This window comes from Carassius auratus, chromosome 19, assembly GCF_003368295.1.
Source record: "Carassius auratus strain Wakin chromosome 19, ASM336829v1, whole genome shotgun sequence".
Lineage (NCBI taxonomy): Eukaryota > Metazoa > Chordata > Actinopteri > Cypriniformes > Cyprinidae > Carassius > Carassius auratus.
This window is the reverse complement of record NC_039261.1, coordinates 1,886,969-1,909,260: the sequence shown is the minus strand read 5'-3', so window position 1 is coordinate 1,909,260 and position 22,292 is coordinate 1,886,969. Positions and strand designations below refer to the sequence as shown.

At 41.0% G+C, this 22,292-nt stretch overlaps 1 protein-coding gene across 1 annotated transcript; it reads left to right on the top strand.

Annotated features, from left to right (window-relative positions):
* Positions 1–2,558: 2,558 nt before the first annotated feature.
* On the top strand, positions 2,559–14,755 carry LOC113120171 (pollen-specific leucine-rich repeat extensin-like protein 1). Its single transcript, XM_026290117.1, has 6 exons — positions 2,559–2,690; positions 2,814–3,023; positions 3,356–4,087; positions 13,103–13,234; positions 13,895–14,208; positions 14,669–14,755. The coding sequence occupies exons 3-6, from the start codon at positions 3,412–3,414 to the stop codon at positions 14,753–14,755; spliced, it is 1,209 nt and encodes a 402-aa protein (XP_026145902.1). The 5' UTR covers positions 2,559–2,690; positions 2,814–3,023; positions 3,356–3,411.
* The last annotated feature ends 7,537 nt before the right edge of the window (positions 14,756–22,292 follow it).

Sequence of the window (22,292 nt, the reverse complement as noted above, 5' to 3'; positions counted from 1 at the left end):
CATCTCAGCCAGAAGATCTCCCCCTTCTGTGGCCACAGACAATGCCACAGCAAGACCAGAAGTGGGTGTCGGAAGCACTTTTTAGGGTTGGTGCAAAGGGAAAGCTGGAGCTGTGTGAAAACCTACAGTTGTGGTATCAATCAATCAATCAATCAATCACCTTTATTTATATAGTGCTTTAAACAAAATACATTGCGTCAAAGCACTGAACAACATTCATTTGGAAAACAGTGTCTCAATAATGCAAAATGATAGTTAATCAATGATAGCAATCAAGTCAATGATATCGCTGTAGATGAAGTAACCCCAACTAAGCAAGCCAGAGGTGACAGCGGCAAGGAACCGAAACTCCATCGGTGACAGAATGGATAAAAAAACCTTGGGAGAAACCAGGCTCAGTTGGGGGGCCAGTTCTCCTCTGACCAGACGAAACCAGTAGTTCAATTCCAGGCTGCAGCAAAGTCAGATTGTGCAGAAGAATCATCTGTTTCATGTGGTCTTGTCCTGGTGGTCCTCTGAGACAAGGTCTTTACAGGGGATCTGTATCTGGGGCTCTAGTTGTCCTGGTCTCCACTGTCTTTCAGGGCAGTAGAGGTCCTTTTTGGGTGCTGATCCACCATCTGGTCTGGATACGTACTGGATCCGGGTGACTGCAGTGACCCTCTGATCTGGACACAGACTGGATCTGGTGGCCACGGTGACCTCGGAACAAGAGAGAAACAGACAAATATTAGCGTAGATGTCATTCTTCTAATGATGTAGAAAGTACGGTGTTATGTGAAGTGTTTCCGGTTCCGGTTTACCTAATTAATGCAGCCTAAAAATCCTTTAACGGATTTGGATATTAAAAGCATATTAGTATGTTATGTGTATGCCAGGTTAAAGAGATGGGTCTTTAATGTAGATTTAAACTGCAAGAGTGTGTCTGCCTCCCGAAAAATGTTAGGTAGGTTATTCCAGAGTTTAGGCGGCAAATAGGAAAAGGATCTGCCGCCCGCAGTTGATTTTGATATTCTAGGTATTATCAAATTGCCTGAGTTTAGAGAACGTAGCGGACGTAGAGGAGTATAATGTAAAAGGAGCTCATTCAAATACTGAGGTACTAAACCATTCAGGGCTTTATAAGTAATAAGCAATATTTTAAAATCTATACGATGTTTGATAGGGAGCCAGTGCAGTGTGGACAGGACCGGGCTAATATGGTCATACTTCCTGGTTCTAGTAAGAACTCTTGCTGCTGCATTTTGGACTAGCTGTAGTTTGTTTACCAAGCGTGCAGAACAACCACCCAATAAAGCATTACAATAGTCTAACCTTGAAGTCATAAATGCATGGATTAACATTTCTGCATTTGACATTGAGAGCATAGGCCATAATTTAGATATATTTTTGAGATGGAAAAATGCAGTTTTACAAATGCTAGAAACGTGGCTTTCTAAGGAAAGATTGCGATCAAGTAGCACACCTAGGTTCCTAACTGATAATGAAGAATTGACAGAGCAACCATCAAGTCTTAGACAGTGTTCTAGGTTATTACAAGCAGAGTTTTTAGGCCCTATGATTAACACCTCTGTTTTTTCTGAATTTAGCAGTAAGAAATTACTCGTCATCCAATTTTTTATATCGACTATGCATTCCATTAGTTTTTCAAATTGGTGTGTTTCACCGGGCTGCGAGGAAATATAGAGCTGCGTATCATCAGCATAACAGTGAAAGCTAACACCACGTTTCCTGATGATATCTCCCAAGGGTAACATATAAAGCGTGAAGAGTAGCAGCCCTAGTACTGAGCCTTGAGGTACTCCATACTGCACTTGTGATCGATATGATACATCTTCATTCACTGCTACGAACTGATGGCGGTCATATAAGTACGATTTAAACCATGCTAATGCACTTCCACTGATGCCAACAAAGTGTTCAAGTCTGTGTAAAAGAATGCTGTGGTCAATTGTGTCAAACGCAGCACTAAGATCCAATAAAACTAATGGAGAGATACACCCACGATCAGATGATAAGAGCAGATCATTTGTAACTCTAAGGAGAGCAGTCTCAGTACTATGATACGGTCTAAATCCTGACTGGAAATCCTCACATATACCATTTTTCTCTAAGAAGGAATATAATTGTGAGGATACCACCTTTTCTAGTATCTTGGACAGAAAAGGGAAATTCAAGATCGGTCTATAATTAACAAGTTCTCTGGGGTCAAGTTGTGTTTTTTTTATGAGAGGCTTAATAACAGCCAGTTTGAAGGTTTTGGGGACATATCCTAATGACAATGAGGAATTAATAATAGTCAGAAGAGGACCTATGACTTCTGGAAGCACCTCTTTTAAGAGCTTAGATGGTATAGGGTCTAACATACATGTTGTTGGTTTAGATGATTTAACAAGTTTATACAATTCTTCCTCTCCTATAGTAGAGAATGAGTGGAACTGTTCCTCAGGGGGTCTATAGTGCACTGATGTGATACTGTAGCTGATGGCTGAATGGTTGCAATTTTATCTCTAATAGTATCGATTTTAAAAGTAAAGCTGTTAACTGTATCCAAGACCCTCCAAATGTGCCGCTCTATACTGAAACTGGAACTACAAACAAGGGTGGGGTGGTTCTAAAAACCTATCGTTGTGCCAGAGGCTCCACATCCCTGGAATCATTTCACTGCCACCTAAGCAGATTTATTCCAGGTTTGTCATGTCAGAATATACCACATTTTGTAATTAATTCCTGTTTATCAAGATATTTGCAGATTAAATTTTCTGTTTTGCATTTTCTCAAAGCAATTTTTGGCTTTCTATTACTTTTTCTAGGGAACAGCGCAAACAGCCTGAACTTCCAGATTTATCTCCTGGAAGGTTTATTACGCTGGAATCAGGACCGGGCTGAAGCTGCTGTTGCAGATGGAGGTTCAACTCTGCGCTCTTACACAGGGGAGCTGGTTTCCTCTGTCAATAAGAACTACAATAAGTTGTATGGCAGGAAATTGGTCCCTAGCTTCACTCCACCTGCAGTATACACAGGTAAAAATATTTTGATAAATGCAGCTCATGATGTAGCATGTTTTTGGTAAAATTACAAGTGCTTTTGGACAACAATAATGTAATTTTGACATATCAGAGAAAAATTATACCACCAGAATATTTGTACATTATTCTGTGTTCTAGGTTTCAGGGCAGAAAATAAAATACATAGTAGAATATAGAGTAATCCTGTCTTTTTATGATACCCTCTGAATTATATATATATATATTGTTCATACAGAAGTGGACAACAAAATATTTACTGCATTTCTAAATAAACCTTTCTGCATAATTTCCATTAAAAATATTTCCTGTTACAAATATTTCCTCAGGGGAGCTCATTGGAGTACAGTACTTGTTGAGGCAGAATAGTCAGCCCCTGGAGGACATGTGCCCTACCTCTGATAGGACCTCTCAATTGCTGGAGGAGATAGATGTGGAGGAGCAAGTGGAAAAGGATAAGGGCTTCATTGATTTCTTTGGAGAGGAAGCCACAGTGGCAAATCTTGTGGCATCAGATGACTTAGTCCTTTCAGGTCCACCAGTTCTACCAGCTGCACCAGTGCCCAGTATCCAGGCTCCTACAGCTGCACCACTGCCCAGTGTCCAGACTCCACCACTGCACAGTGTCCAGACTCCACCACTGCCCAGTGTCCAAACTCCACCACTGCACAGTGTCCAAACTCCACCACTGCACAGTGTCCAGACTCCACCACTGCACAGCATCCAAACTCCAGTGTCCAGACTCCACCATTCCCCAGTGTCCAGACTCCACCACTCCCCAGTGTCCAGACTCCACCACTGCCCAGTGTCCAAACTCCACCACTGCACAGTGTCCAGACTCCACCACTCCCCACTGTCCAGACTCTACCACTGCACAGTGTCCAAACTCCACCACTGCCCAGTGTCCAGACTCCACCACTCCCCAGTGTCCAGACTCCACCACTGCCCAGTGTCCAAACTCCACCACTGCACAGTGTCCAAACTCCACCACTGCACAGTGTCTAGACTCCACCACTCCCCACTGTCCAGACTCCACCACTGCACAGCATCCAAACTCCAGTGTCCAGACTCCACCATTCCCCAGTGTCCAGACTCCACCACTGCCCAGTGTCCAAACTCCACCACTGCCCAGTGTCCAGACTCCACCACTGCCCAGTGTCCAAACTCCACCACTGCACAGTGTCCAGACTCCACCACTCCCCACTGTCCAGACTCTACCACTGCACAGTGTCAGTGTTAATTTCGTTGACGAAGACTATGACGAAATATATTCGTCAACTAACCTTTTTCATGGATGAAAACTAAATAAAAACTAAATAAAAAGTCAGATATGATGACAAAAAACGTGACGAAATATAACTGACACTTTAGTCAATGAATAAAAATGAGACGAAAATATATGGGAGGGACGAATGGAGAAGAGATCCAATCAGAGGGAATCTTTGAGGGTAGGTTGATCTATTCAGAAGCAGCCGAGCCATTTTAAAAAGTCACGGCAAATGCAAGCGCAACAGCTAAACAAACGCAGCAGCAGTTACACAGAAAAGATAACAAAGATGAGTTTGCAGAAATTCACAGTTTCGAGGACGTTTTCATAACAGTTAAGTACACAGGGAACTACACTGCGACCAAAATGGTCGCAGATGCGACCTTTTGAAATGCCATTGCGACCAAAATTTTTATGGGGTCGTAAATGTATCACTGATTATTTTTGTACCTGCTTATGTGTAATGCTATGTTTTAATACGAGCATTTATTAAAACAGAAATGTGTATTTTAAGAATATGTTTTATAACGTGCTCCGAGCATTCAACACATCAAGTTGGCTTCAGCCCCGCGATGCGGGAAAGTTGAACTGAGCAGCTGGTTACTCGCGCAACACTGAACCGAGCTCTCCTTCAGGACGTTTGCGTCCTCCTGCACCTGAACGAACAAATACAAATCGAATTTTAAATAAACATAAGAAAAAGAGTGAAAAGTGAAAGAGCTCAATTCAGCAGCCCGGTGGTCTGGTGTTCAGGGAGCAAGCAGAGACGTGTCTCAAAGTCTTCTTGCTTTTGTACCGACAACAAATACATACTAAATATGTTGAAATACCCGTCTTGGAAAGTGTGTTCGAAAAAGTCTGTGGTTATGTCTTCAGTGAAAGTAAAGAGTTGGAAAGAAATCGGATGTGTATCAATCAATCACCTTTATTTATATAGTGCTTTAAACAAAAAATACATTGCGTCAAAGCAATTGATTGATGTGTATCTCTATAATGGATGCATTTGTCTCTTAAAGTGACCGCGCCTAATTTACTAGCTCTGCTGTCAGTGTCTTTAATGTATGAAAATGAAAGTAAATCACTCACTGCTCTTGATTGAATTACTTTGTAGTTTTAACAAGAATTTATCCAAAGTCAATCCAAAAATCTGATAGAATAGATTATAGACGGTTTCATCGGGCGCACGTGCCTGGCCCTAAGTTAACTTCAGGTCTGTGTTGTGTTATATCGGTCTGGCTGCGGTGCCATCTACAAACACAGTTAAAGCCAAGGTGATGAGTAGACTGAAGTTGGGCTCAGGTGGCTGTGCTGCGGGATGTGTTTCCCATACATTTATTTATTTTTGGAGACTCGCCACAATTTTAAAACGGATCGATTTTCAAAAAGGCTTTGTTAAATAAACATGAGTAAAGTAATGTTACGTAACGTACTGCACGTTTAATAATAATAATTCCTTACATTTATCAAAACGAGGCACGGGTGTTTTTATATCGCTGTATTTCTGAAGGAAAACTTGCATGTTATATGCCTGATAGCAGCGTATGAGCTTAGCTCTGCTTTGTTTACAGCTGTTACTGGGGAAACCTCTATTTCTCGCGCTTTATGTCTATGCTTTAAAACATCTCCTGTTGGCAAATAATGAATTTGCATTTTCATTAAGTCCGCCTGATCCACGCAGCAAACATATTTTGTTTGTTATCAAAAAATATCTACTCTAGAGGGACTTGGCTGTTGTTATTGATTCTATTTGGAGTCTACCGGAAGTTAAGTTAGGTCCACAAAAGCGATCACGCTCATTAACGTTTGTTTATGTTGATGCCGTTGAAACCGTCTATATTGTTTTACTAGTGACTAAAAAAAAAAAAAAACAATTATTAGGGACCTGACCATGTTTTGCTTAAGTGTTTCTTTCTTTAATTGCTAATGCAACCTTTTCACACCACAGACTGAACCAAATTAAGCATTGCATCCGACATATCAAGATGAATTTGTTGTTCTGACACAGTTTAACCCTGAGTTATTGTCATATTTTATTACCAATTTCTAAACTACAGCCAATAAACTGTGATATTGTAAGAAACGTTGAAGGTGTCTGAATACATTTTGGTTTGATTGTGTATTTTATTTTACAGTGAAGACTATGCAGTGCTATTTTTAAATGAACAAAAACAAATGTAAAAAAATGTAAACTTTGTTTAAATAGCACAAATAAAGAAATAGAATGAACATACAATACAAATTAAACCCTTTTAAACAGGGCCCACTGCACAACCTGCACCGGGGTCCCTCTAACCCCAGCTACAAGACGGAGCAATGCACTGTGTGTACTGTAAGAAATAGAACAAGGCATGTGGTTTAAAAGATGGTAAGTAAAATAAAAAGCACATCTGTATGCAATACAGTTTCATTATTGTTGATTGTTATCCAGTAATTACTATACTATAACTAATTTGTGCGACCAAATCATGTTTTGCGCCATTAACTGAAAAAGTTAGTAGCGCAAGTGCCACCAATGGAAAAAGTAAGTGTAGTTCCCTGTTACAATATATTTAGTTGTGGTTGCACACGTAGTTACACAGCTTTGGGTGATTTCAGTTGACTTTTTTCATTAGCAACACGCTAACGTTTTACCGTGCACCTGGTCCAAGAGCAATGACAGAACAGAAATGTCAGAGCTAATGTTAGGTCTAGGACGAAAACTTTTTATTGTTTTTGAGAATTGTACTTTATTTTTCTTAATGTTTTTGATTTTGCACAGACAGTAGAAGACAGTAAGTTTAGAGTTAGGTGGTTGTCTATTTCAATAATACTGTACTTCATCTTGAAAGAATGTCATATGCATTGCATATCATTCAGGACGAATGCATATCTTTTTCAGAGAGCATGTATATTTTACATTGAGAGCAGGCCTTATGTTTATTTTATAAATACCATTCCATAACAGACTGATGGAAACATTTTGGTCAAATCAACTAAGTTGACTTTGTTCTACTAAAAAAAAAAACTAGACTAAGACTAAAAGACTTAAGACTAGACTAAGACTAAGGGCCCTATCTTGCACCCAGCGCAATTGACTTTGCACACCGACGCATGTGTCATTCCTATTTTGCACCTGCGCAAAGCGCGCTTTTCCCTCCACAGAAGCACGTCGCTAAACTAGTGAATGAACTTGCGCTCCCTGGGCGGTTCAGCGCAAAAAAGGAGGCGTGTTCCGGCGCAAACAATCCCTGGTGCTATTTTGCTGTTCCATTAAACAATTGCGCCACTGACCAGAAAAAACCTAGTCTAAAGTCAGTGGCGCGTTGCGCGTTGTTCATTATGCTATTTTAAGGGCGCATGCTTGACCATAATGTATAGCGTGCACAACGCGCATACACTTTGCTCATGTAATCTACACAGATGCAACAGTTATTTTTGAAAATCATAAATTGTTACACTAAAAAAATATTAACACATGAGATGACGGAAATCATTGTGGTGTGCCACGAAGATGTGAAAAAATAGGCATAAATCTAGCTTACAAATTATTCAGGCTAATTGTAGTAATTAAGGATCAGACCTGTTTGAGGTCATATATGTATATAAGGACATCTGACAAATTGGTTTGTCCGTTAAGAACCAGGAAAAAAAATCGATGAAACAATTGTGGCTATTTCCTCCCACGCCAGTTTAACCGACGCTATTTTGGGTGGGTTTCTCCCATCGCCATACAACACAACTTCTCTGTCTTTCACTGCTCTTACAAGAACATCAGTCTCCTCGGCTGTGAACCGCTCCTGGCGTGCGCCTGGTAAATACGCCATAATAATAGCAATCCATAATGGAACTTGCGCACCTGCTTTTAAAGGGAATGTTGGATGACGCTCTGATTGGTTTATTTCACGTCACGCCCAAACCACACCTATGAATAATGAAGCTACTTCAGACCAACCCATTTTAGATTTGCGCCGGGCGCAAGAGCCATTTATCCCGCCGGGAAAATAGCAACAGCGCCAAGACCCGCCCACAAACTTACTTGCGCTTTGCGCTTTGACACTTGCGTTACAGATCGTTAAAATAGGGCCCTAAAACTCTTATGATATTTAGTCGACTAAAACTAGACTAAAGCCCTATTCGGACGGGACTAGTTTTACAGGGGGTCGTTAGAGAAATCTGCGTTTCACAGACGTACTTGGTGATTTTAATCCCGTCTGAATCTGCCACGTCTGTGTTTTTCTCACACAACCTCTGGGATAATTCCAGAGCAAATTACCTACCGTTTTTCAGCAAACTCTGTGATCCTCTGAGAAAACTAATCCCGTCCGAATGCGAATGTCTGTGATTGCCGGTGATATTTTATTTCACAACGCGTTTCCTTGTGTGTTTTGGCCAACGTGAATTACCGTAGATCGATGCTCTTACCACGCGGATGTTTGATATATTTGCTTAGCGGCAAATAAATAATAATAAAAAAAATAAATAAAATCAAGAGCAAGTTATTGATGCAACAGTTATTACAGTTAATACCGGCTACTGTAATATCAGCATCAGGTAAGATTACTCACGCTCATTTATGTACTCAGTTACATAATGTTTTAATTACATTTAATTAAAAAAAAGGAAAACAAGTTAATCTAAAGGAACCACATATTAACATGGTTTTGTTATACTAGCCATTTAGTATTGATTGTGTAATAATACTAAGGCAATCATTCTGAATGAATGCAATGCACGCATACAGAGCGCGTGATCTCTGTGACGCCCAGATGCACAAATCGGACCCTCCCACCTCTGTAATAAACACGGCGATGTTAGTCCCATCCGAATTGGTACATGAAAATCACAGACGTCAGGTAGTAAGAATCGAAACTCAAACGTAGTTTAGAAAACTAGTCCCGTCCGAATAGTGCTTAAGACTAAAACATTTCAGATGACTAAAATGTGACTAAAACTAAATGGTGTGTTATTCAAAAGACTAAGACTAAATCCGAATTTGCTGTCAAAATTAACAATGCTTTTTATGTTGTGTGTCTGCATGTGCATGTTATTTTTAATAAAACATTTTGTATATATTACTTAGGCCCACTCTTTCACATTGTCCTTTTTATATTGTGTGTATGTACAGTATGTGTTTGTATTCATTTTAATAAAAAAAAAAAATTTGATCAGATAAAAAAATCTGCTAAATCATATCAATCAAATCATATCCACACACACAAAACATATTTAAAGAAACGTTTTTATTAATTTTATTTAAACAAAAACACGTAAAATGCTTTTTTAAAATAATACACACACACACAAATCTTTGTAATATAAAATCAATCAATGGTATGTCATAGATAACAAAATAAAAGTATCAGTTTATTGCACGCTTAACAATACACGTCATGGACATATGACTTCACGGCTCATCTGAGAGAGTACGGGTTCGAATCCAGGCCACGGAGGGTAGAGTTGTTTCACATGTAATTACAACTCTTCAAAACGCAGAGAAATAATACCCCCAGTATTGCAGCAGGGGAAATCCTTCGGCGTTTTCACGTGTTCTGTGTCTTTTTCGCTTGCGTGCGGGGCTCAAAGATTGGACCCCTTCCTTTGCGCAGCGAGCGCTCTACCATTTGAGCTAATTCCCCTGGCCTTTCAAGAATGACGAGCATAGCTGCAAAAGACACCTTCAAAGAGCGACCCTTATCCTAACTGGCTTGATGCAAAGAGGCCGTCCCTCTTCTGGGCTTACACCTTTGCACTGGCATTGATTGTGTTGTCAAATGAACAAAGAGATTTTTCTTTTGTTTTTAAGGACCTTCTCGGTCTTGTTACGCCAGTATCTATGTGTGGATTCTTGTATTATGTAGGCTACCTTGGATTACTCGGGTCACGCAGACAACTTCTCACCTCTTTTTCTCACACTGACTTAAAGTCTAAGGAAGCGGTTCTCAATTCCAGTCCTCGCTCCCCAAAGGTCTGCATGTTTTGCATGTCTCTCTTTGTTAGCACACCTGATTCAGATAATCAGCTCATTAGAAGTGAGCTCCACTGCGACTGACATGGTCCCTACACAGTGTTCATTGCTCCCCACTCCCTGAGCAGGGGAAATCCGTCGAAGTTTACTTCACTTTGGAACATTGGTTCACGGATTTGCGCCGCGCAACATTTTCACACATGGAGAAGTGTGACATCATATACCTCTATACACCTCTGTATTACTCACTTTGAATTGAACGTATACATACGCTTTGAACTTGAATCACCGAGGGATGTCATGTGATGTCCACTTCTCAGGGCACTTACGTTCGAATGCAAGAAATGTCTGAAGCTATACGAGAAACATACAAAATGTGAAGAGCATGAGGCGCGAGGATTGGAATAGAGACCCACTGGTCAAAGCGACATCTGACCGTTTCAGCTGTCCTCCCTAACATCTCTCTACATGTTAGATACAGCCACATTTTTAGGTCAGTTAAGAGGCCAACTTGCATTCGTTAGCCTTTCACACTGTCTCGAGGTCTTTGATTGCTTCCACGTTAGTTCATGTTCCTTCTTTTGTTGTTGCTGGAATAGCTCTTTTTTCTTGGCCTTTTTGCAAGTGAAAAAGGAAAAAAGAAACACCAGATACTAACACATGTAACACAATCATCTGACATGGAACAGCATCAAAACTGTAACTTTATGGAATAAAATGTTGACTGATGAAGAGGAAATAATTACAGTCAAGCTTTGGGATGTTGATTGACTCCATCTACATTTTGATTATCATACTGGATCCAATTCATAGTCTTTTGTCAGTTTTTTTTTTTTTTTTTGTTCAAAATGTTATTTCTTTATTTTTTTATGAAACACATTAAAGTGTTTAAAAAATAATGCCTGAACTACAATAAAACGTTTTTGTTTACAAGCAGATACCCTGTTATTTATCTGGATATTTTGTATGTTCAGATATTCATGTAACAAAATATATACACATTAAAACCTAAATAAGGACATAGTAGTATACTTAAAGTATGATGTAAAGTTCACTTAAAGAAAACTTATGAGTATACTTGCAATATAAAACTACTAAACTAGTAGTTTACTGAGAAAAGTTTACTTTTAGTATTATTGCAGTGTAAACTACAAACAGAGGTAAACTAGTTGTTGTCACAACCACACCTGCTACACTCCCAGGATCGGACACTCACACCACACCCACTCGTCCCCAATCACCAGAATTCTAAACACCTGTGCATCATCACCAGCACCACATATAAAGCCACCAGTCACCATCACTCAGTGTCTGGTCTTGCACCGATCTCCTCACTACCTGATACGCCTTTCATCTACCTACCTGATCTGCCTTACCCTCTTCGTCCTCATCGGAATTCCCTCCACCATCGTCTTCGTCTGAGTCACCATCTGTACCACCATTCACCTAAGGAAAGTTGTGTTGTCTCAGTGTCTTCCACGTGTCAAGATTCACCTGTGTCTGAAACCTCTGATTTATATTAAATACTGTTTCACTGAATCCTCTGTGTCTGATAGAAGACCAGACCAAATGCAGAGCTCTCCAGATACAGGCGAGGACCGCACCGCGGATCCCTTCACTGAACTGGTTCACGCTGTACGGTCCTCACTAATACAAAAAACTCAACTTTCTGCACCTACTGTCAACAGTTCTATCACCTCAACACCGCCGGTCACTTCTTCAGTTGCCCCTGCGAGTCCCATGGCCAAACCTGCGACATACAGCGGCACGGCGGAGGATTGCAGCGGGTTCCTACTACAGTGTTCCCTCTACATGGAATCCAACGCTCATTTATTCACCACTGAATGCAGTCGAGTCGCATTCATCATCAACCTGCTCTCAGGTAAAACTCTTCAATGGGCTCAATCTCTCTGGGACTCTAACTCCTCAGCCATCGGATCAGTCACAAATTTCTGTTCTCAGTTAAAATCCGTCTTTGGTCAACAAACTTCGGCATTATCTGTCCACGATCAACTATTTACAATTCGCCAACAGAGAGATGAATCCGTGAGTGATTTATGCCGTACGCTTCCGTACACTCGCTTACATAAGCGGCTGGAATGAGACTGCCTTAATTACAGCATATCGCCACGGTTTGTGTGACAAAGTACAAGGGTTGATTGTGGTATATGAACTCACTGGGACTTGAGTGTCTAATCCAAAAATCCATTAGAGTTGCCCAGAGACTCACTGCCTGTCATCAGCTCACTCCCGCTGTACTTCCTCCGCCCGCTATACCATCTGTCGCTCCTCCAGCACCTGAGCCCATGCAAGTGGATTCTAACCACCTATCCACATCGGAACGTCAGCGGAGGATTAACACCGGGCTGTGCCTCTACTGTGGGGGAGATGGACACCTCTTACCATCCTGTCCAGTACGACCTCCACGCCCAGCGGTGAGTACCATCCATATTCCACCTCTAACTGCTCCTTTGACTAAAACCTGGGTTACTCTAAGACATCTCCATTCTTCCGTTTCAGTACAAGCCCTCATCGACTCCGGTTCGGCGGGGAACTTCATCAACCGGCAAACATTAACTCGTCTAAATGCCAAACATCATCGAAGCCCCGTCGAACTCAAGATAACGACGATACAGGGAAAACCGCTGGGCAAGGGTCGTGTCCACTATTTCTCCCCCACAATCATCCTCCGCGTGGGACTCCTGCACGAGGAAGACATCACATTTATGGTGCTGGAGGAATCCACCGCAGACATCATCCTGGGACGCCCCTGGCTAAATCAACACCAACCTCACATCCATTGGTCCACTGGTGAGATCCTGAAATGGGGGCAATCCTGTCATCTTACCTGTATCACTCCCCCAGCTAAAATTCCCAAGGTCGTTCCTCCCATTAAGAAGTCATCCCTACCGGTCCAGTCCACATCAGTGGAAAGCCCCGACACCAAGGCTGATCATATCATCCCTCCTGAATATCGGGCGTTCCAGGATGTGTTCAGTAAGCGGTTGGCAACGAAACTTCCACCTCATAGGCCATGGGACTGCGCCATCGACCTCCTGCCTGGAGCAACCCTTCCTAAAGGACGAGTCTATCCACTGTCCATCCCGGAGCAGAAGGCCATGGAGGAGTACATACAGGAAGCCCTCGCTCAGGAGTTCATCCGACCATCTACTTCCCCTGCCGCTTCCAGCTTTTTCTTCGTGGCCAAGAAGGACGGAGGCTTGAGGCCGTGTATCGACTATCGCCACCTCAACTCTCAAACCATCAAATTCAGCTATCCTCTTCCCCTGGTCCCAGCGGCATTAGAACAACTACGCAGAGCCAAGATCTTCACAAAACTGGACTTGAGGAGCGCCTACAACTTAATCCGCATCCGGAAGGGGGACGAGTGGAAGACGGCTTTCATCACTCCTTCCAGGCACTATGAATACAGGGTCATGCCGTATGGGTTATCCAACAGTCCATCCGTCTTCCAAAATTACATGAATGAAGTCTTCAGAGAATACCTTAACCAGTTCGTAATTGTCTACATCGACATCCTCATCTACTCCACTTCCAAGGAGGAACACATTCAACATGTCACACTCGTACTCCGAAAACTCCGGGAACACCACCTCTACCTCAAATCTGAAAAATGTGAGTTCAATACGCCCTCAGTCCAGTTCCTGGGATACATCATCGACCCACAAGGCGTGAAAATGGACCAGGGGAAGGTGGACGCCATTACACACTGGCCTCAACCCGGTTCCATTAAAGAACTCCAACGCTTCCTGGGCTTTGCCAACTTCTATAGAAGATCCATCAAGGACTACAGTTTACTCCGCTCCCCTCTAACTTCTCTCCTCCGGAACTGGCCCAAATCTCTGTCCTGGAACCCCGACGCCACAGAAGCCTTCCACCTACTCAAGCAGGCCTTCAAGACTGCTCCGATCCTAGTCCACCCTGATCCCAAGCAACAGTTCATTGTGGAAGTGGACGCCTCATCAACCGGGGTCGGAGCAGTCCTATCCCAGCGGCAGGGGGATCCTCCAAAACTCCATCCATGCGCCTTCTTCTCGAAGAAGCTATCCCCGGCAGAGCAGAATTATGACATTGGTAACCGTGACCTACTGGCCATCAAGCTGGCTCTGGAAGAATGGCGTCATTGGCTGGAGGGAGCCCAGTTCCCTTTCGAGGTAGTAACAGACCACCGGAACCTGGAATACCTCCGTGATGCTAAGAGACTGAATCATCGCCAAGCCAGATGGGCCTTGTTCTTCACGAGATTCAACTTTAAGGTCACTTATCGTCCTGGCTCCCTGAACAATAGAGCCGATGCCCTCTCCCGTCTTCATCAAGCAGATCCTGAACCCGAATCTCCGGAACCAATCCTCCCTCCAGCCATGATTGTAAGTCCTATCCAATGGAATATTGATCATCTGATTGAACAAGAAAACCTTCAACACCCTGCTCCGCCGGGAGGTCCAGGAGGGAAACTCTTCGTCCCTCCTCAACATCAGATTACCCTCCTGGACTTAGCTCATACCTCTCCGGGATCTGGACATCCAGGCAGGAGGCGGACCCTCTCGCTCCTTCAACAACGTTACTGGTGGCCATCGATGGCTCGGGATACTGTCCGCTACCTAAAGGGATGCTCCGTCTGCGCCATAGCAGACACCCCTAGAAGACTCCCGGAGGGTAAACTGGTGCCTCTTCCCATTCCTGAACGGCCATGGACCCATATAGGTATAGATTTCATGACTGACCTCCCTCTTTCACAAGGCTGCACCTGTGTGCTGGTAGTGGTTGATAGGTTTTCAAAGTCATGTAAACTCATCCCTCTCAAAGGGCTTCCCACTGCATTTGAAGCGGCAGAGGCACTGTTCCACAATGTATTCCGCCACTTTGGCATTCTTGAGGACATCGTCTCCGACCGGGGTCCCCAGTTCATCTCCAGAGTCTGGTCTGCTTTCTTCCGTCTTCTAGGGGTGTCCGTCAGCCTCTCTTCTGGATACCATCCACAGACCAACGGCCAGACGGAGCGTAAGATACAGGAGCTCGGGAGGTTCCTGAGGATATACTACCACCGTAACCAGGACTGTTGGAGCCAGTACCTACCCTGGGCCGAATACGCTCAGAACTCCCTCCAGCAATCAGCCCTCGGAGGTCCCAGCGGTAGATCACTGGTTCCGACAGAGCGAGAGGGTCTGGGACTCGGCTCACGTGCATCTCCAGCGGGCAGTGCGGAGGCATAAGGAGCAAGCGGACGCTCGAAGACCTACACCGCAATACCAACCTGGACAGCGAGTCTGCCTCTCGACGAGGGATATCCGCCTCCGGCTGCCCTGCCGTAAGCTGAGTCCCCGATACATCGGACCATTCACAATTGAACGGCAACTGAATGAAGTGACCTATAGACTCCAGCTACCTGCACAGTACCGCATCTCACCCTCATTCCATGTTTCTCTCCTCAAACCCTTCACTGAACCTTTGTCTCCTCCATCCACAGAGCCTGGTGATGATGCCGTACCTCCTCCTCCAGCCATCGAAGAAGACGACATCTTCCGGGTTAGAGCTATCCTCGACTCTCAACGACGGGGTCCTCAATTGGAGTACCTTGTAGACTGGGAGAATTACGGCCCGGAGGAGCGTTGCTGGGTTAATCGTAACGACATCCTGGACCCCAGCCTTCTCACTGACTTTCACCGAGACCATCCAGACCGCCCCGCTCCCCGTGGCCGAGGTAGACCCCATCGTCGTACAAGATCCCAGCCGTCAGGAGCCGCCCGTGGAGGAGGGGGTACTGTCACAACCACACCTGCTACACTCCCAGGATCGGACACTCACGCCACACCCACTCGTCCCCAATCACCAGAATTCTAAACACCTGTGCATCATCACCAGCACCACATATAAAGCCACCAGTCACCATCACTCAGTGTCTGGTCTTGCACCGATCTCCTCACTACCTGATACGCCTTTCGTCTACCTACCTGATCTGCCTTACCCTCTTCGTCCTCATCGGAATTCCCTCCACCATCGTCTTCGTCTGAATCACCATCTGTACCACCATTCACCTAAGGAAAGTTGTGTTGTCTCAGTGTCTTCCACGTGTCAAGATTCACCTGTGTCTGAAACCTCTGATTTTATATTAAATACTGTTTCACTGAATCCTCTGTGTCCTCGTCTGTGTCTGACAGTTGTGTACTCAAAGTTTGCTACTGTTATACTTAAAGTATACTTAAAAGTATACTTTTATATAGTAGAAATTGTGCCAAATTAGTCCCACGGAGTACTGAAACAGTATACTTACAAGTATACCACTAGAACACTGATATTTGTATACCTGCTACATAAATTATACTTAAAGATATACTTGAACTTTACTTAAGTATACTTTGTAAAATAAACTTGAAGTATTTTACTTTTTGTAAGGGTAAACAGACCATGGGATCAATCACAGAATCAATGATGCAAAAATAGATGAAAACCCATGCTGGATGCTCCCTGTTAACTGAACAACAGTTTCTAATGGAAACAAATGAAGAGGTTAAACATATAATATATAAAAAATGGAAATACAGCTGCTATAATGAAACAGAGAGAGTTTAATTTATAGATTAGATCAAATTAATTAGATTGAAAAAAAAAAACTAAATAAAAGCGATATAGGTGCTGTTCATATAATTAGAATATCATCAAAAAGTTGATTTATTTTACTAATTCCATTCAAAATGTGAAACTATTCATTCATATCACACAGACTGATATATTTCAAATATATCAGTCTGTGATATATCCCAATACTGAAATCCCAAATTCAGTATCTCAGAGTATTACAGCCAGTGACCCTCTGATCTGGATACAGACTTAATCTGGTGGCTATGGTGACCTCAGAACAAGAGAGAAACAGACTAATATTAGCGTAGATGCTATTCTTCTAATGATGCAGCAAGTACATCGGGTGTTATGGGAAGTGTTCCCGGTTCTGGTTTACTTAAATAAATCGTGGCCTAATGGTGAGAGAGTTGGACTCACAATCGAAAGGTTTTGAGTTCGAGTCTTGGGCTGGCTGGAATTGTAAGGTGTGGTGAGTGAATGTAAAGTGCTCTCTCCACCCTCAATACCACGACTGAGGTGTCTTTGAGCAAGGCACCAAACCCCCAACTGCTCCCTGAGCACCGCAACATAAATGATGAACACTGCTCCGGGTGTGTGATCACTGCACTTTGGATGGGTTAAAAGCAGAGCACGAATTCCTAGTATGGGTCACCATACTTGGCTGTATGTCACTTTCACCTTCTTCTTTGCTAACTGTGTGAAAAGTTTTGACAATGTGACTAATGTTTTATTGGAGATTAATTTAAAACCAAATGTTAGCTAAATCGGACAAAACTTTTTTTAATTGTAAAAAAATGCAAGTCTTCTGTTAGGGTTGGGATGTGGATTACACCTAGGTTGCAGTATTTATAACTATATATAAAACATTGGAATTCCATGGAATGTCCCTATTTACATAGCTAAGTACATGTTTGCTTGTGTGTGTGTGTGTGTGTGTGTGTGTGTGTGTGTGTGTGTGTGTGTGTGTGTGTGTGTGTGCGTGCGTGCGTGCGTGCGTGTGTGTGTGTGTGTGCGTGTGTGTGTGTGTGCTTGAACATTCCAGAAACCTGCAGACATGTAAAAATCATGCTTTAACATGCTTTATTATCTGAGACAAAAGTCAACTCAGTCAGTACATACTTAGATATATTTTCCACAGGTATGAACTAGGCTGTGTGTGTTATAAATGGTTGATTTTTATTTTTATTTCTGGACTGCTTAAATGCATTGGTTAAAACTGACGTCAAAGCTCTCACAGTCAGTGATATAGTCATCTTTGGACAAAACTGTGAATATTTTTTGGTAAATGGTTTCCATAACCACAACTTAATTGTCCTTTCATTCAGAGTAGAATAGTGATTTTACATGTAAAATGCTATATATATATATATATATATATATATATATATATATATATATATATATATATATATATATATATATATATATATATATATATCATATATCAACACTTTGAAAACCTTTTAAAACTGTTAAAACACACTCAAAATGATTCTATTGAAATATAGAGAAAAACAATAATATAACTTGAAATAATAATAATAATAATAATAACAGCTAATTGTAAACTAAACTGAAAACCTACTCAGGTGTCATCTTTGCCATCTTCTTTTATAAAAGGGAATGGCTTTAAAATGATTTTGGATCCTCAGGTTGGTGGGGAAAGAAGAGTAGGGACAGGGATGACCAGAATCCTTTCAGTACTCTACAGAGTCCCAGCAGTGTTCACCGCTCCCTATTCCCTTAGCATGGCAGATCCTTTGAGGTTTACTTTACTTGACAGAATGCATTCATTCAAATCACTCTGTATTGTTTTCACACACAGATGGAACTCCAGTAGCGCTCATTAGAAACATTTGAGGTATGATGACACTTTTACAGAACAGAACTTTACACAGATCTCCTTACCAATTTTCCTTTTGGAACAGCAGTAAATGTCACATCCAAATGGCACCAAAACCAAAAGTTATTCTTCCATAACATGTTTTCACCCAAGAAAAATAATTGGTCACTCATAAAACACTAAAACACACTAAAACACTAAAACAGGAAGCGTTATACAGTGTTTTCTTCTATAAAATATCTTTACAAAACAAGGATGATACACCTCTGTAATGTTAGATTTCACTGCATTATGTTACACTACACAATGTCACTGGCTTCCTTATAATCAAACCCCATCTGATTTTACCCATTACAGCTCCTTAGATTCCATGACCTGAAAGGGATGGATCAGATAAAGGAAACATCCAAAATATGTACAAAATGTCTCCAGGGAAATGGTTGGGAAACACAATAGAAAAATGTAAGATAATAGCATCATGGGATGGGCTGACATGCCCTGCACATGGGACACAGCATTGTCCTGTTCAGTTGTTCAAATGATGGCCTATATTTCCTCACCGTCTTCCTTTACCTGACAGAACATGACCACTTTTTCCTCAGTCTCTTTGGTGCATTTCTCAAATCAGAAATGAAATTCTCAAAACTACTTGTACAACCTCCTCATCATCTAGTCATTTATACACATCATAAAACAAGTTTCTCATTCTTTTGAACAAGTTCCTTTTGTACATTAATGTACATTTATCTGCAGTTTCCTACATTATCAGTTGCTCATGTCATGTCGCTCAAAATGTATTATTCAGTTTTCTGTGCAATAGTCTTACCCCTCAAAACATAGTCTTTAGTTCATCGTATAAGTCATTAAATGCAAAATGGTTAATCTAGTTGTCATAAACTGCCAAGCACACTTTTTATTTTTATTTTTACAAATTATTATTAGACTTTTTGTCAATTTGGCATAAATTGTGTAAGTGAATATTTACTAATGAAGAGAATGTAGATGATAAACCACTGATAAACCAGTTCTCTGAAATAGCTCACAGGTTCATCTCATGAATCTTCAGTTGAAAAGCTTATACTGTAAAGACAGAGGACAACACAAGAGTTACAAATTCTGAAAATTGACTTATTTCCATCTTTGTGCCCATATTTCTTTTTCCTTTTCTATATCACAATGGCATTGTAAAGGTGTTTTTTATTGTTATTTTTTGGGTCAGACCACTGGTAAAGGTGTAACTGGGAATTCAATCCAGTCTCTTTCAATCAATATCCCACATACAGTAATGTGTAAATTTGTACTTTTGAAATGGATATATGGCATACATAAGCATATTGCATACTGTTCAATACAGTAACTGTCATCCAAAATGTTGCCATAGTTTACATCAGAACATCCCTCCAGAGTACACTGTTATATTGACAACATGACCAAGCAATTTGACTTATCCGTAAACTATGACACAAGGACTTGTCATTCGATGGCACTGACATGTTCATTGACACAGATATTTACTTTTGAGAGATGAACTAAGGATTTTGAGCAGGTAATCCATGGTGTTTTGCTAGTTGTACGAGTTGTTTTGAGAAATGGACTTACTGTTTTGCAAATCTCAAGGATGATTCGAGAAATGTTCCTAACTGACTGAGAAAAACTGTAAAGAGATGGAATAGATGGTGTGCTTGTATTCACCTGAAAAGGGAACTAATGGTTGTAGAACTTGGTTGTTCATATCAATGTTATAACTATTCTTCATTCAAGCAATTCAGAGTCTTTGAAAGGATGGATTCACCATTTGAGAAGATTCTACGTCCGCTGTTTTGCAAGGAAGGACCTTGACTATGATATGGCCATAACCAGCTATATGAAGAGATGATTCTAAGGTGTATTTTACTCTTCTCTGCAAAGGTTTATATACTAATGTATGATTGTCAGTGCAAAATGCAGTCTAATTGCAACAATGTACTTAAAGATTCTACAGTGTGGTGAGAAATAAATATTTTCATGAATGTGAAGTGCTTGTCTCATATGTTTTGTTTGGTCAATATATTCATGTACTTTAACATTATCTATATTTAAAAAGAACTGCATCAAAATGAGAAATGTTTAAAGTGTTTAACACAGACACAGGGTCTAACACAGTGCTGTGCCAAGCAGTGTCTAAGTGGTTCAAATGGAATCAACTGTATGAACCATATGTGTGCCATATAGTACCAACATTGGGTTTTGTTGAATTATTGTAAAGTTTTGAATGAAGAGCTAAGTCTTGCAAAATATTTTACATGTTATCATACTTGTGTGTGTGAATGTTAATTATTTGTAGTGTTTTGACAAAATGAGCCTTGTTTTTAAAATTGTGTCTAAGCAATTGTAAAACTGATGACAGACAGGTCAGAATCTCAGGATGATATGAACAAGAGCACAGCTTATTGTGACTTTTGGAATGGGAATCATGGTAGTGGGAGACAAAGAGGAACTGGAGAGGAAAAATAAAAAAGAATGGTAGGAGGTCAAAGGTCATTTGTTCCTGGTGAAATACAAATCACTATATTTGACCATGTTCTGCATGGACTGACCATGAGGGAAGTTGGCATACAGGTTCATCTAAAAGGTTTCAATACTACTTACACAATACACATACAATATAATTACACGTAGCAGCAGTACTTCAGATGAGAGATCTTTCATTATTCTATTTACATTATTCCCCCAACTGAGCCTGGTTTCTCCCAAGATTTTTTCTCCATTCTGTCACTGATGGAGTTTCGGTTCCTTGCCGCTGTCGCTTCTGGCTTGCTTAGTTGGGGACACTTCATTTACAGAGATATCGTTGACTTAACTGCACAGATACTGTTTAAACTGAACTAAGCGTGATGATGACATCACTGAATTCAGTGATGAGCTGCCTTTTTGCTTTATTGACATACTATTTTCCTATTTAATGTTGTTCATTTGCTGTCACAATCTTTATTGTTAAGTGCTATATAAATAAAGTGGCGATTTGACAAAAGAGAACATGTTTTTGACTAAATTATTTGATTTTGACGTGGAAGTTTGCATAAATTGGTGTATAGTTTTGAGATTTGTTTATAGGTGTGAGAAAATATTGAATTGTTTAATTAATTGTGTGTTAACAATCGAGAAAAAAGCGTTGTTACTTTTGAGTTACATTTTGAATCTGGGCAGGGCTTGCTTAATTTGTATTGTTATTATATAAAAAGTTAGCAAATTCAAAAACACCTTTTCACATCAAAAATGAAATTAAATGTAAATGAATGTCTGAACAAAAGAAGGAGCAGTTAAAAATGCATTAAGAATATGATGCAGCAGAAGACATTTAAACACTCAACAATAAAAAAATGAAACAGATGTGTCCTTTTTTCTTATTAGTATGGTTAAATTGGATCATCAAAAGTCAGTAGCAGAGACACTGGTTAATAAAATGGGATCAATTCAACATAACATTTTTAACATATTAATATAATGTTAGTATTCTATATAATAGTAAGATTATGTTCACACACAACACTCTGCACTTCTGATTTCTCTCAACATGAGAACATGAGAGCTGTCAGTCAAGACATGGGAAGCAAAGTAAATGAAGTTACTTGT

What these genes read in the sequence shown, in the direction of transcription:
- LOC113120171 (XM_026290117.1), top strand. Translation starts at nt 3,412, where the DNA reads ATGTGCCCTACCTCTGATAGGACCTCTCAATTGCTGGAGGAGATAGAT. An exon ending in CACAGCATCCAAACTCCAGT is followed by an intron (nt 4,088 to 13,102) that starts GTCCAGACTCCA and finishes TCACTCCCCCAG; the next exon opens with CTAAAATTCCCAAGGTCGTT. An exon ending in GGCGTTCCAGGATGTGTTCA is followed by an intron (nt 13,235 to 13,894) that starts GTAAGCGGTTGG and finishes ATACGCCCTCAG; the next exon opens with TCCAGTTCCTGGGATACATC.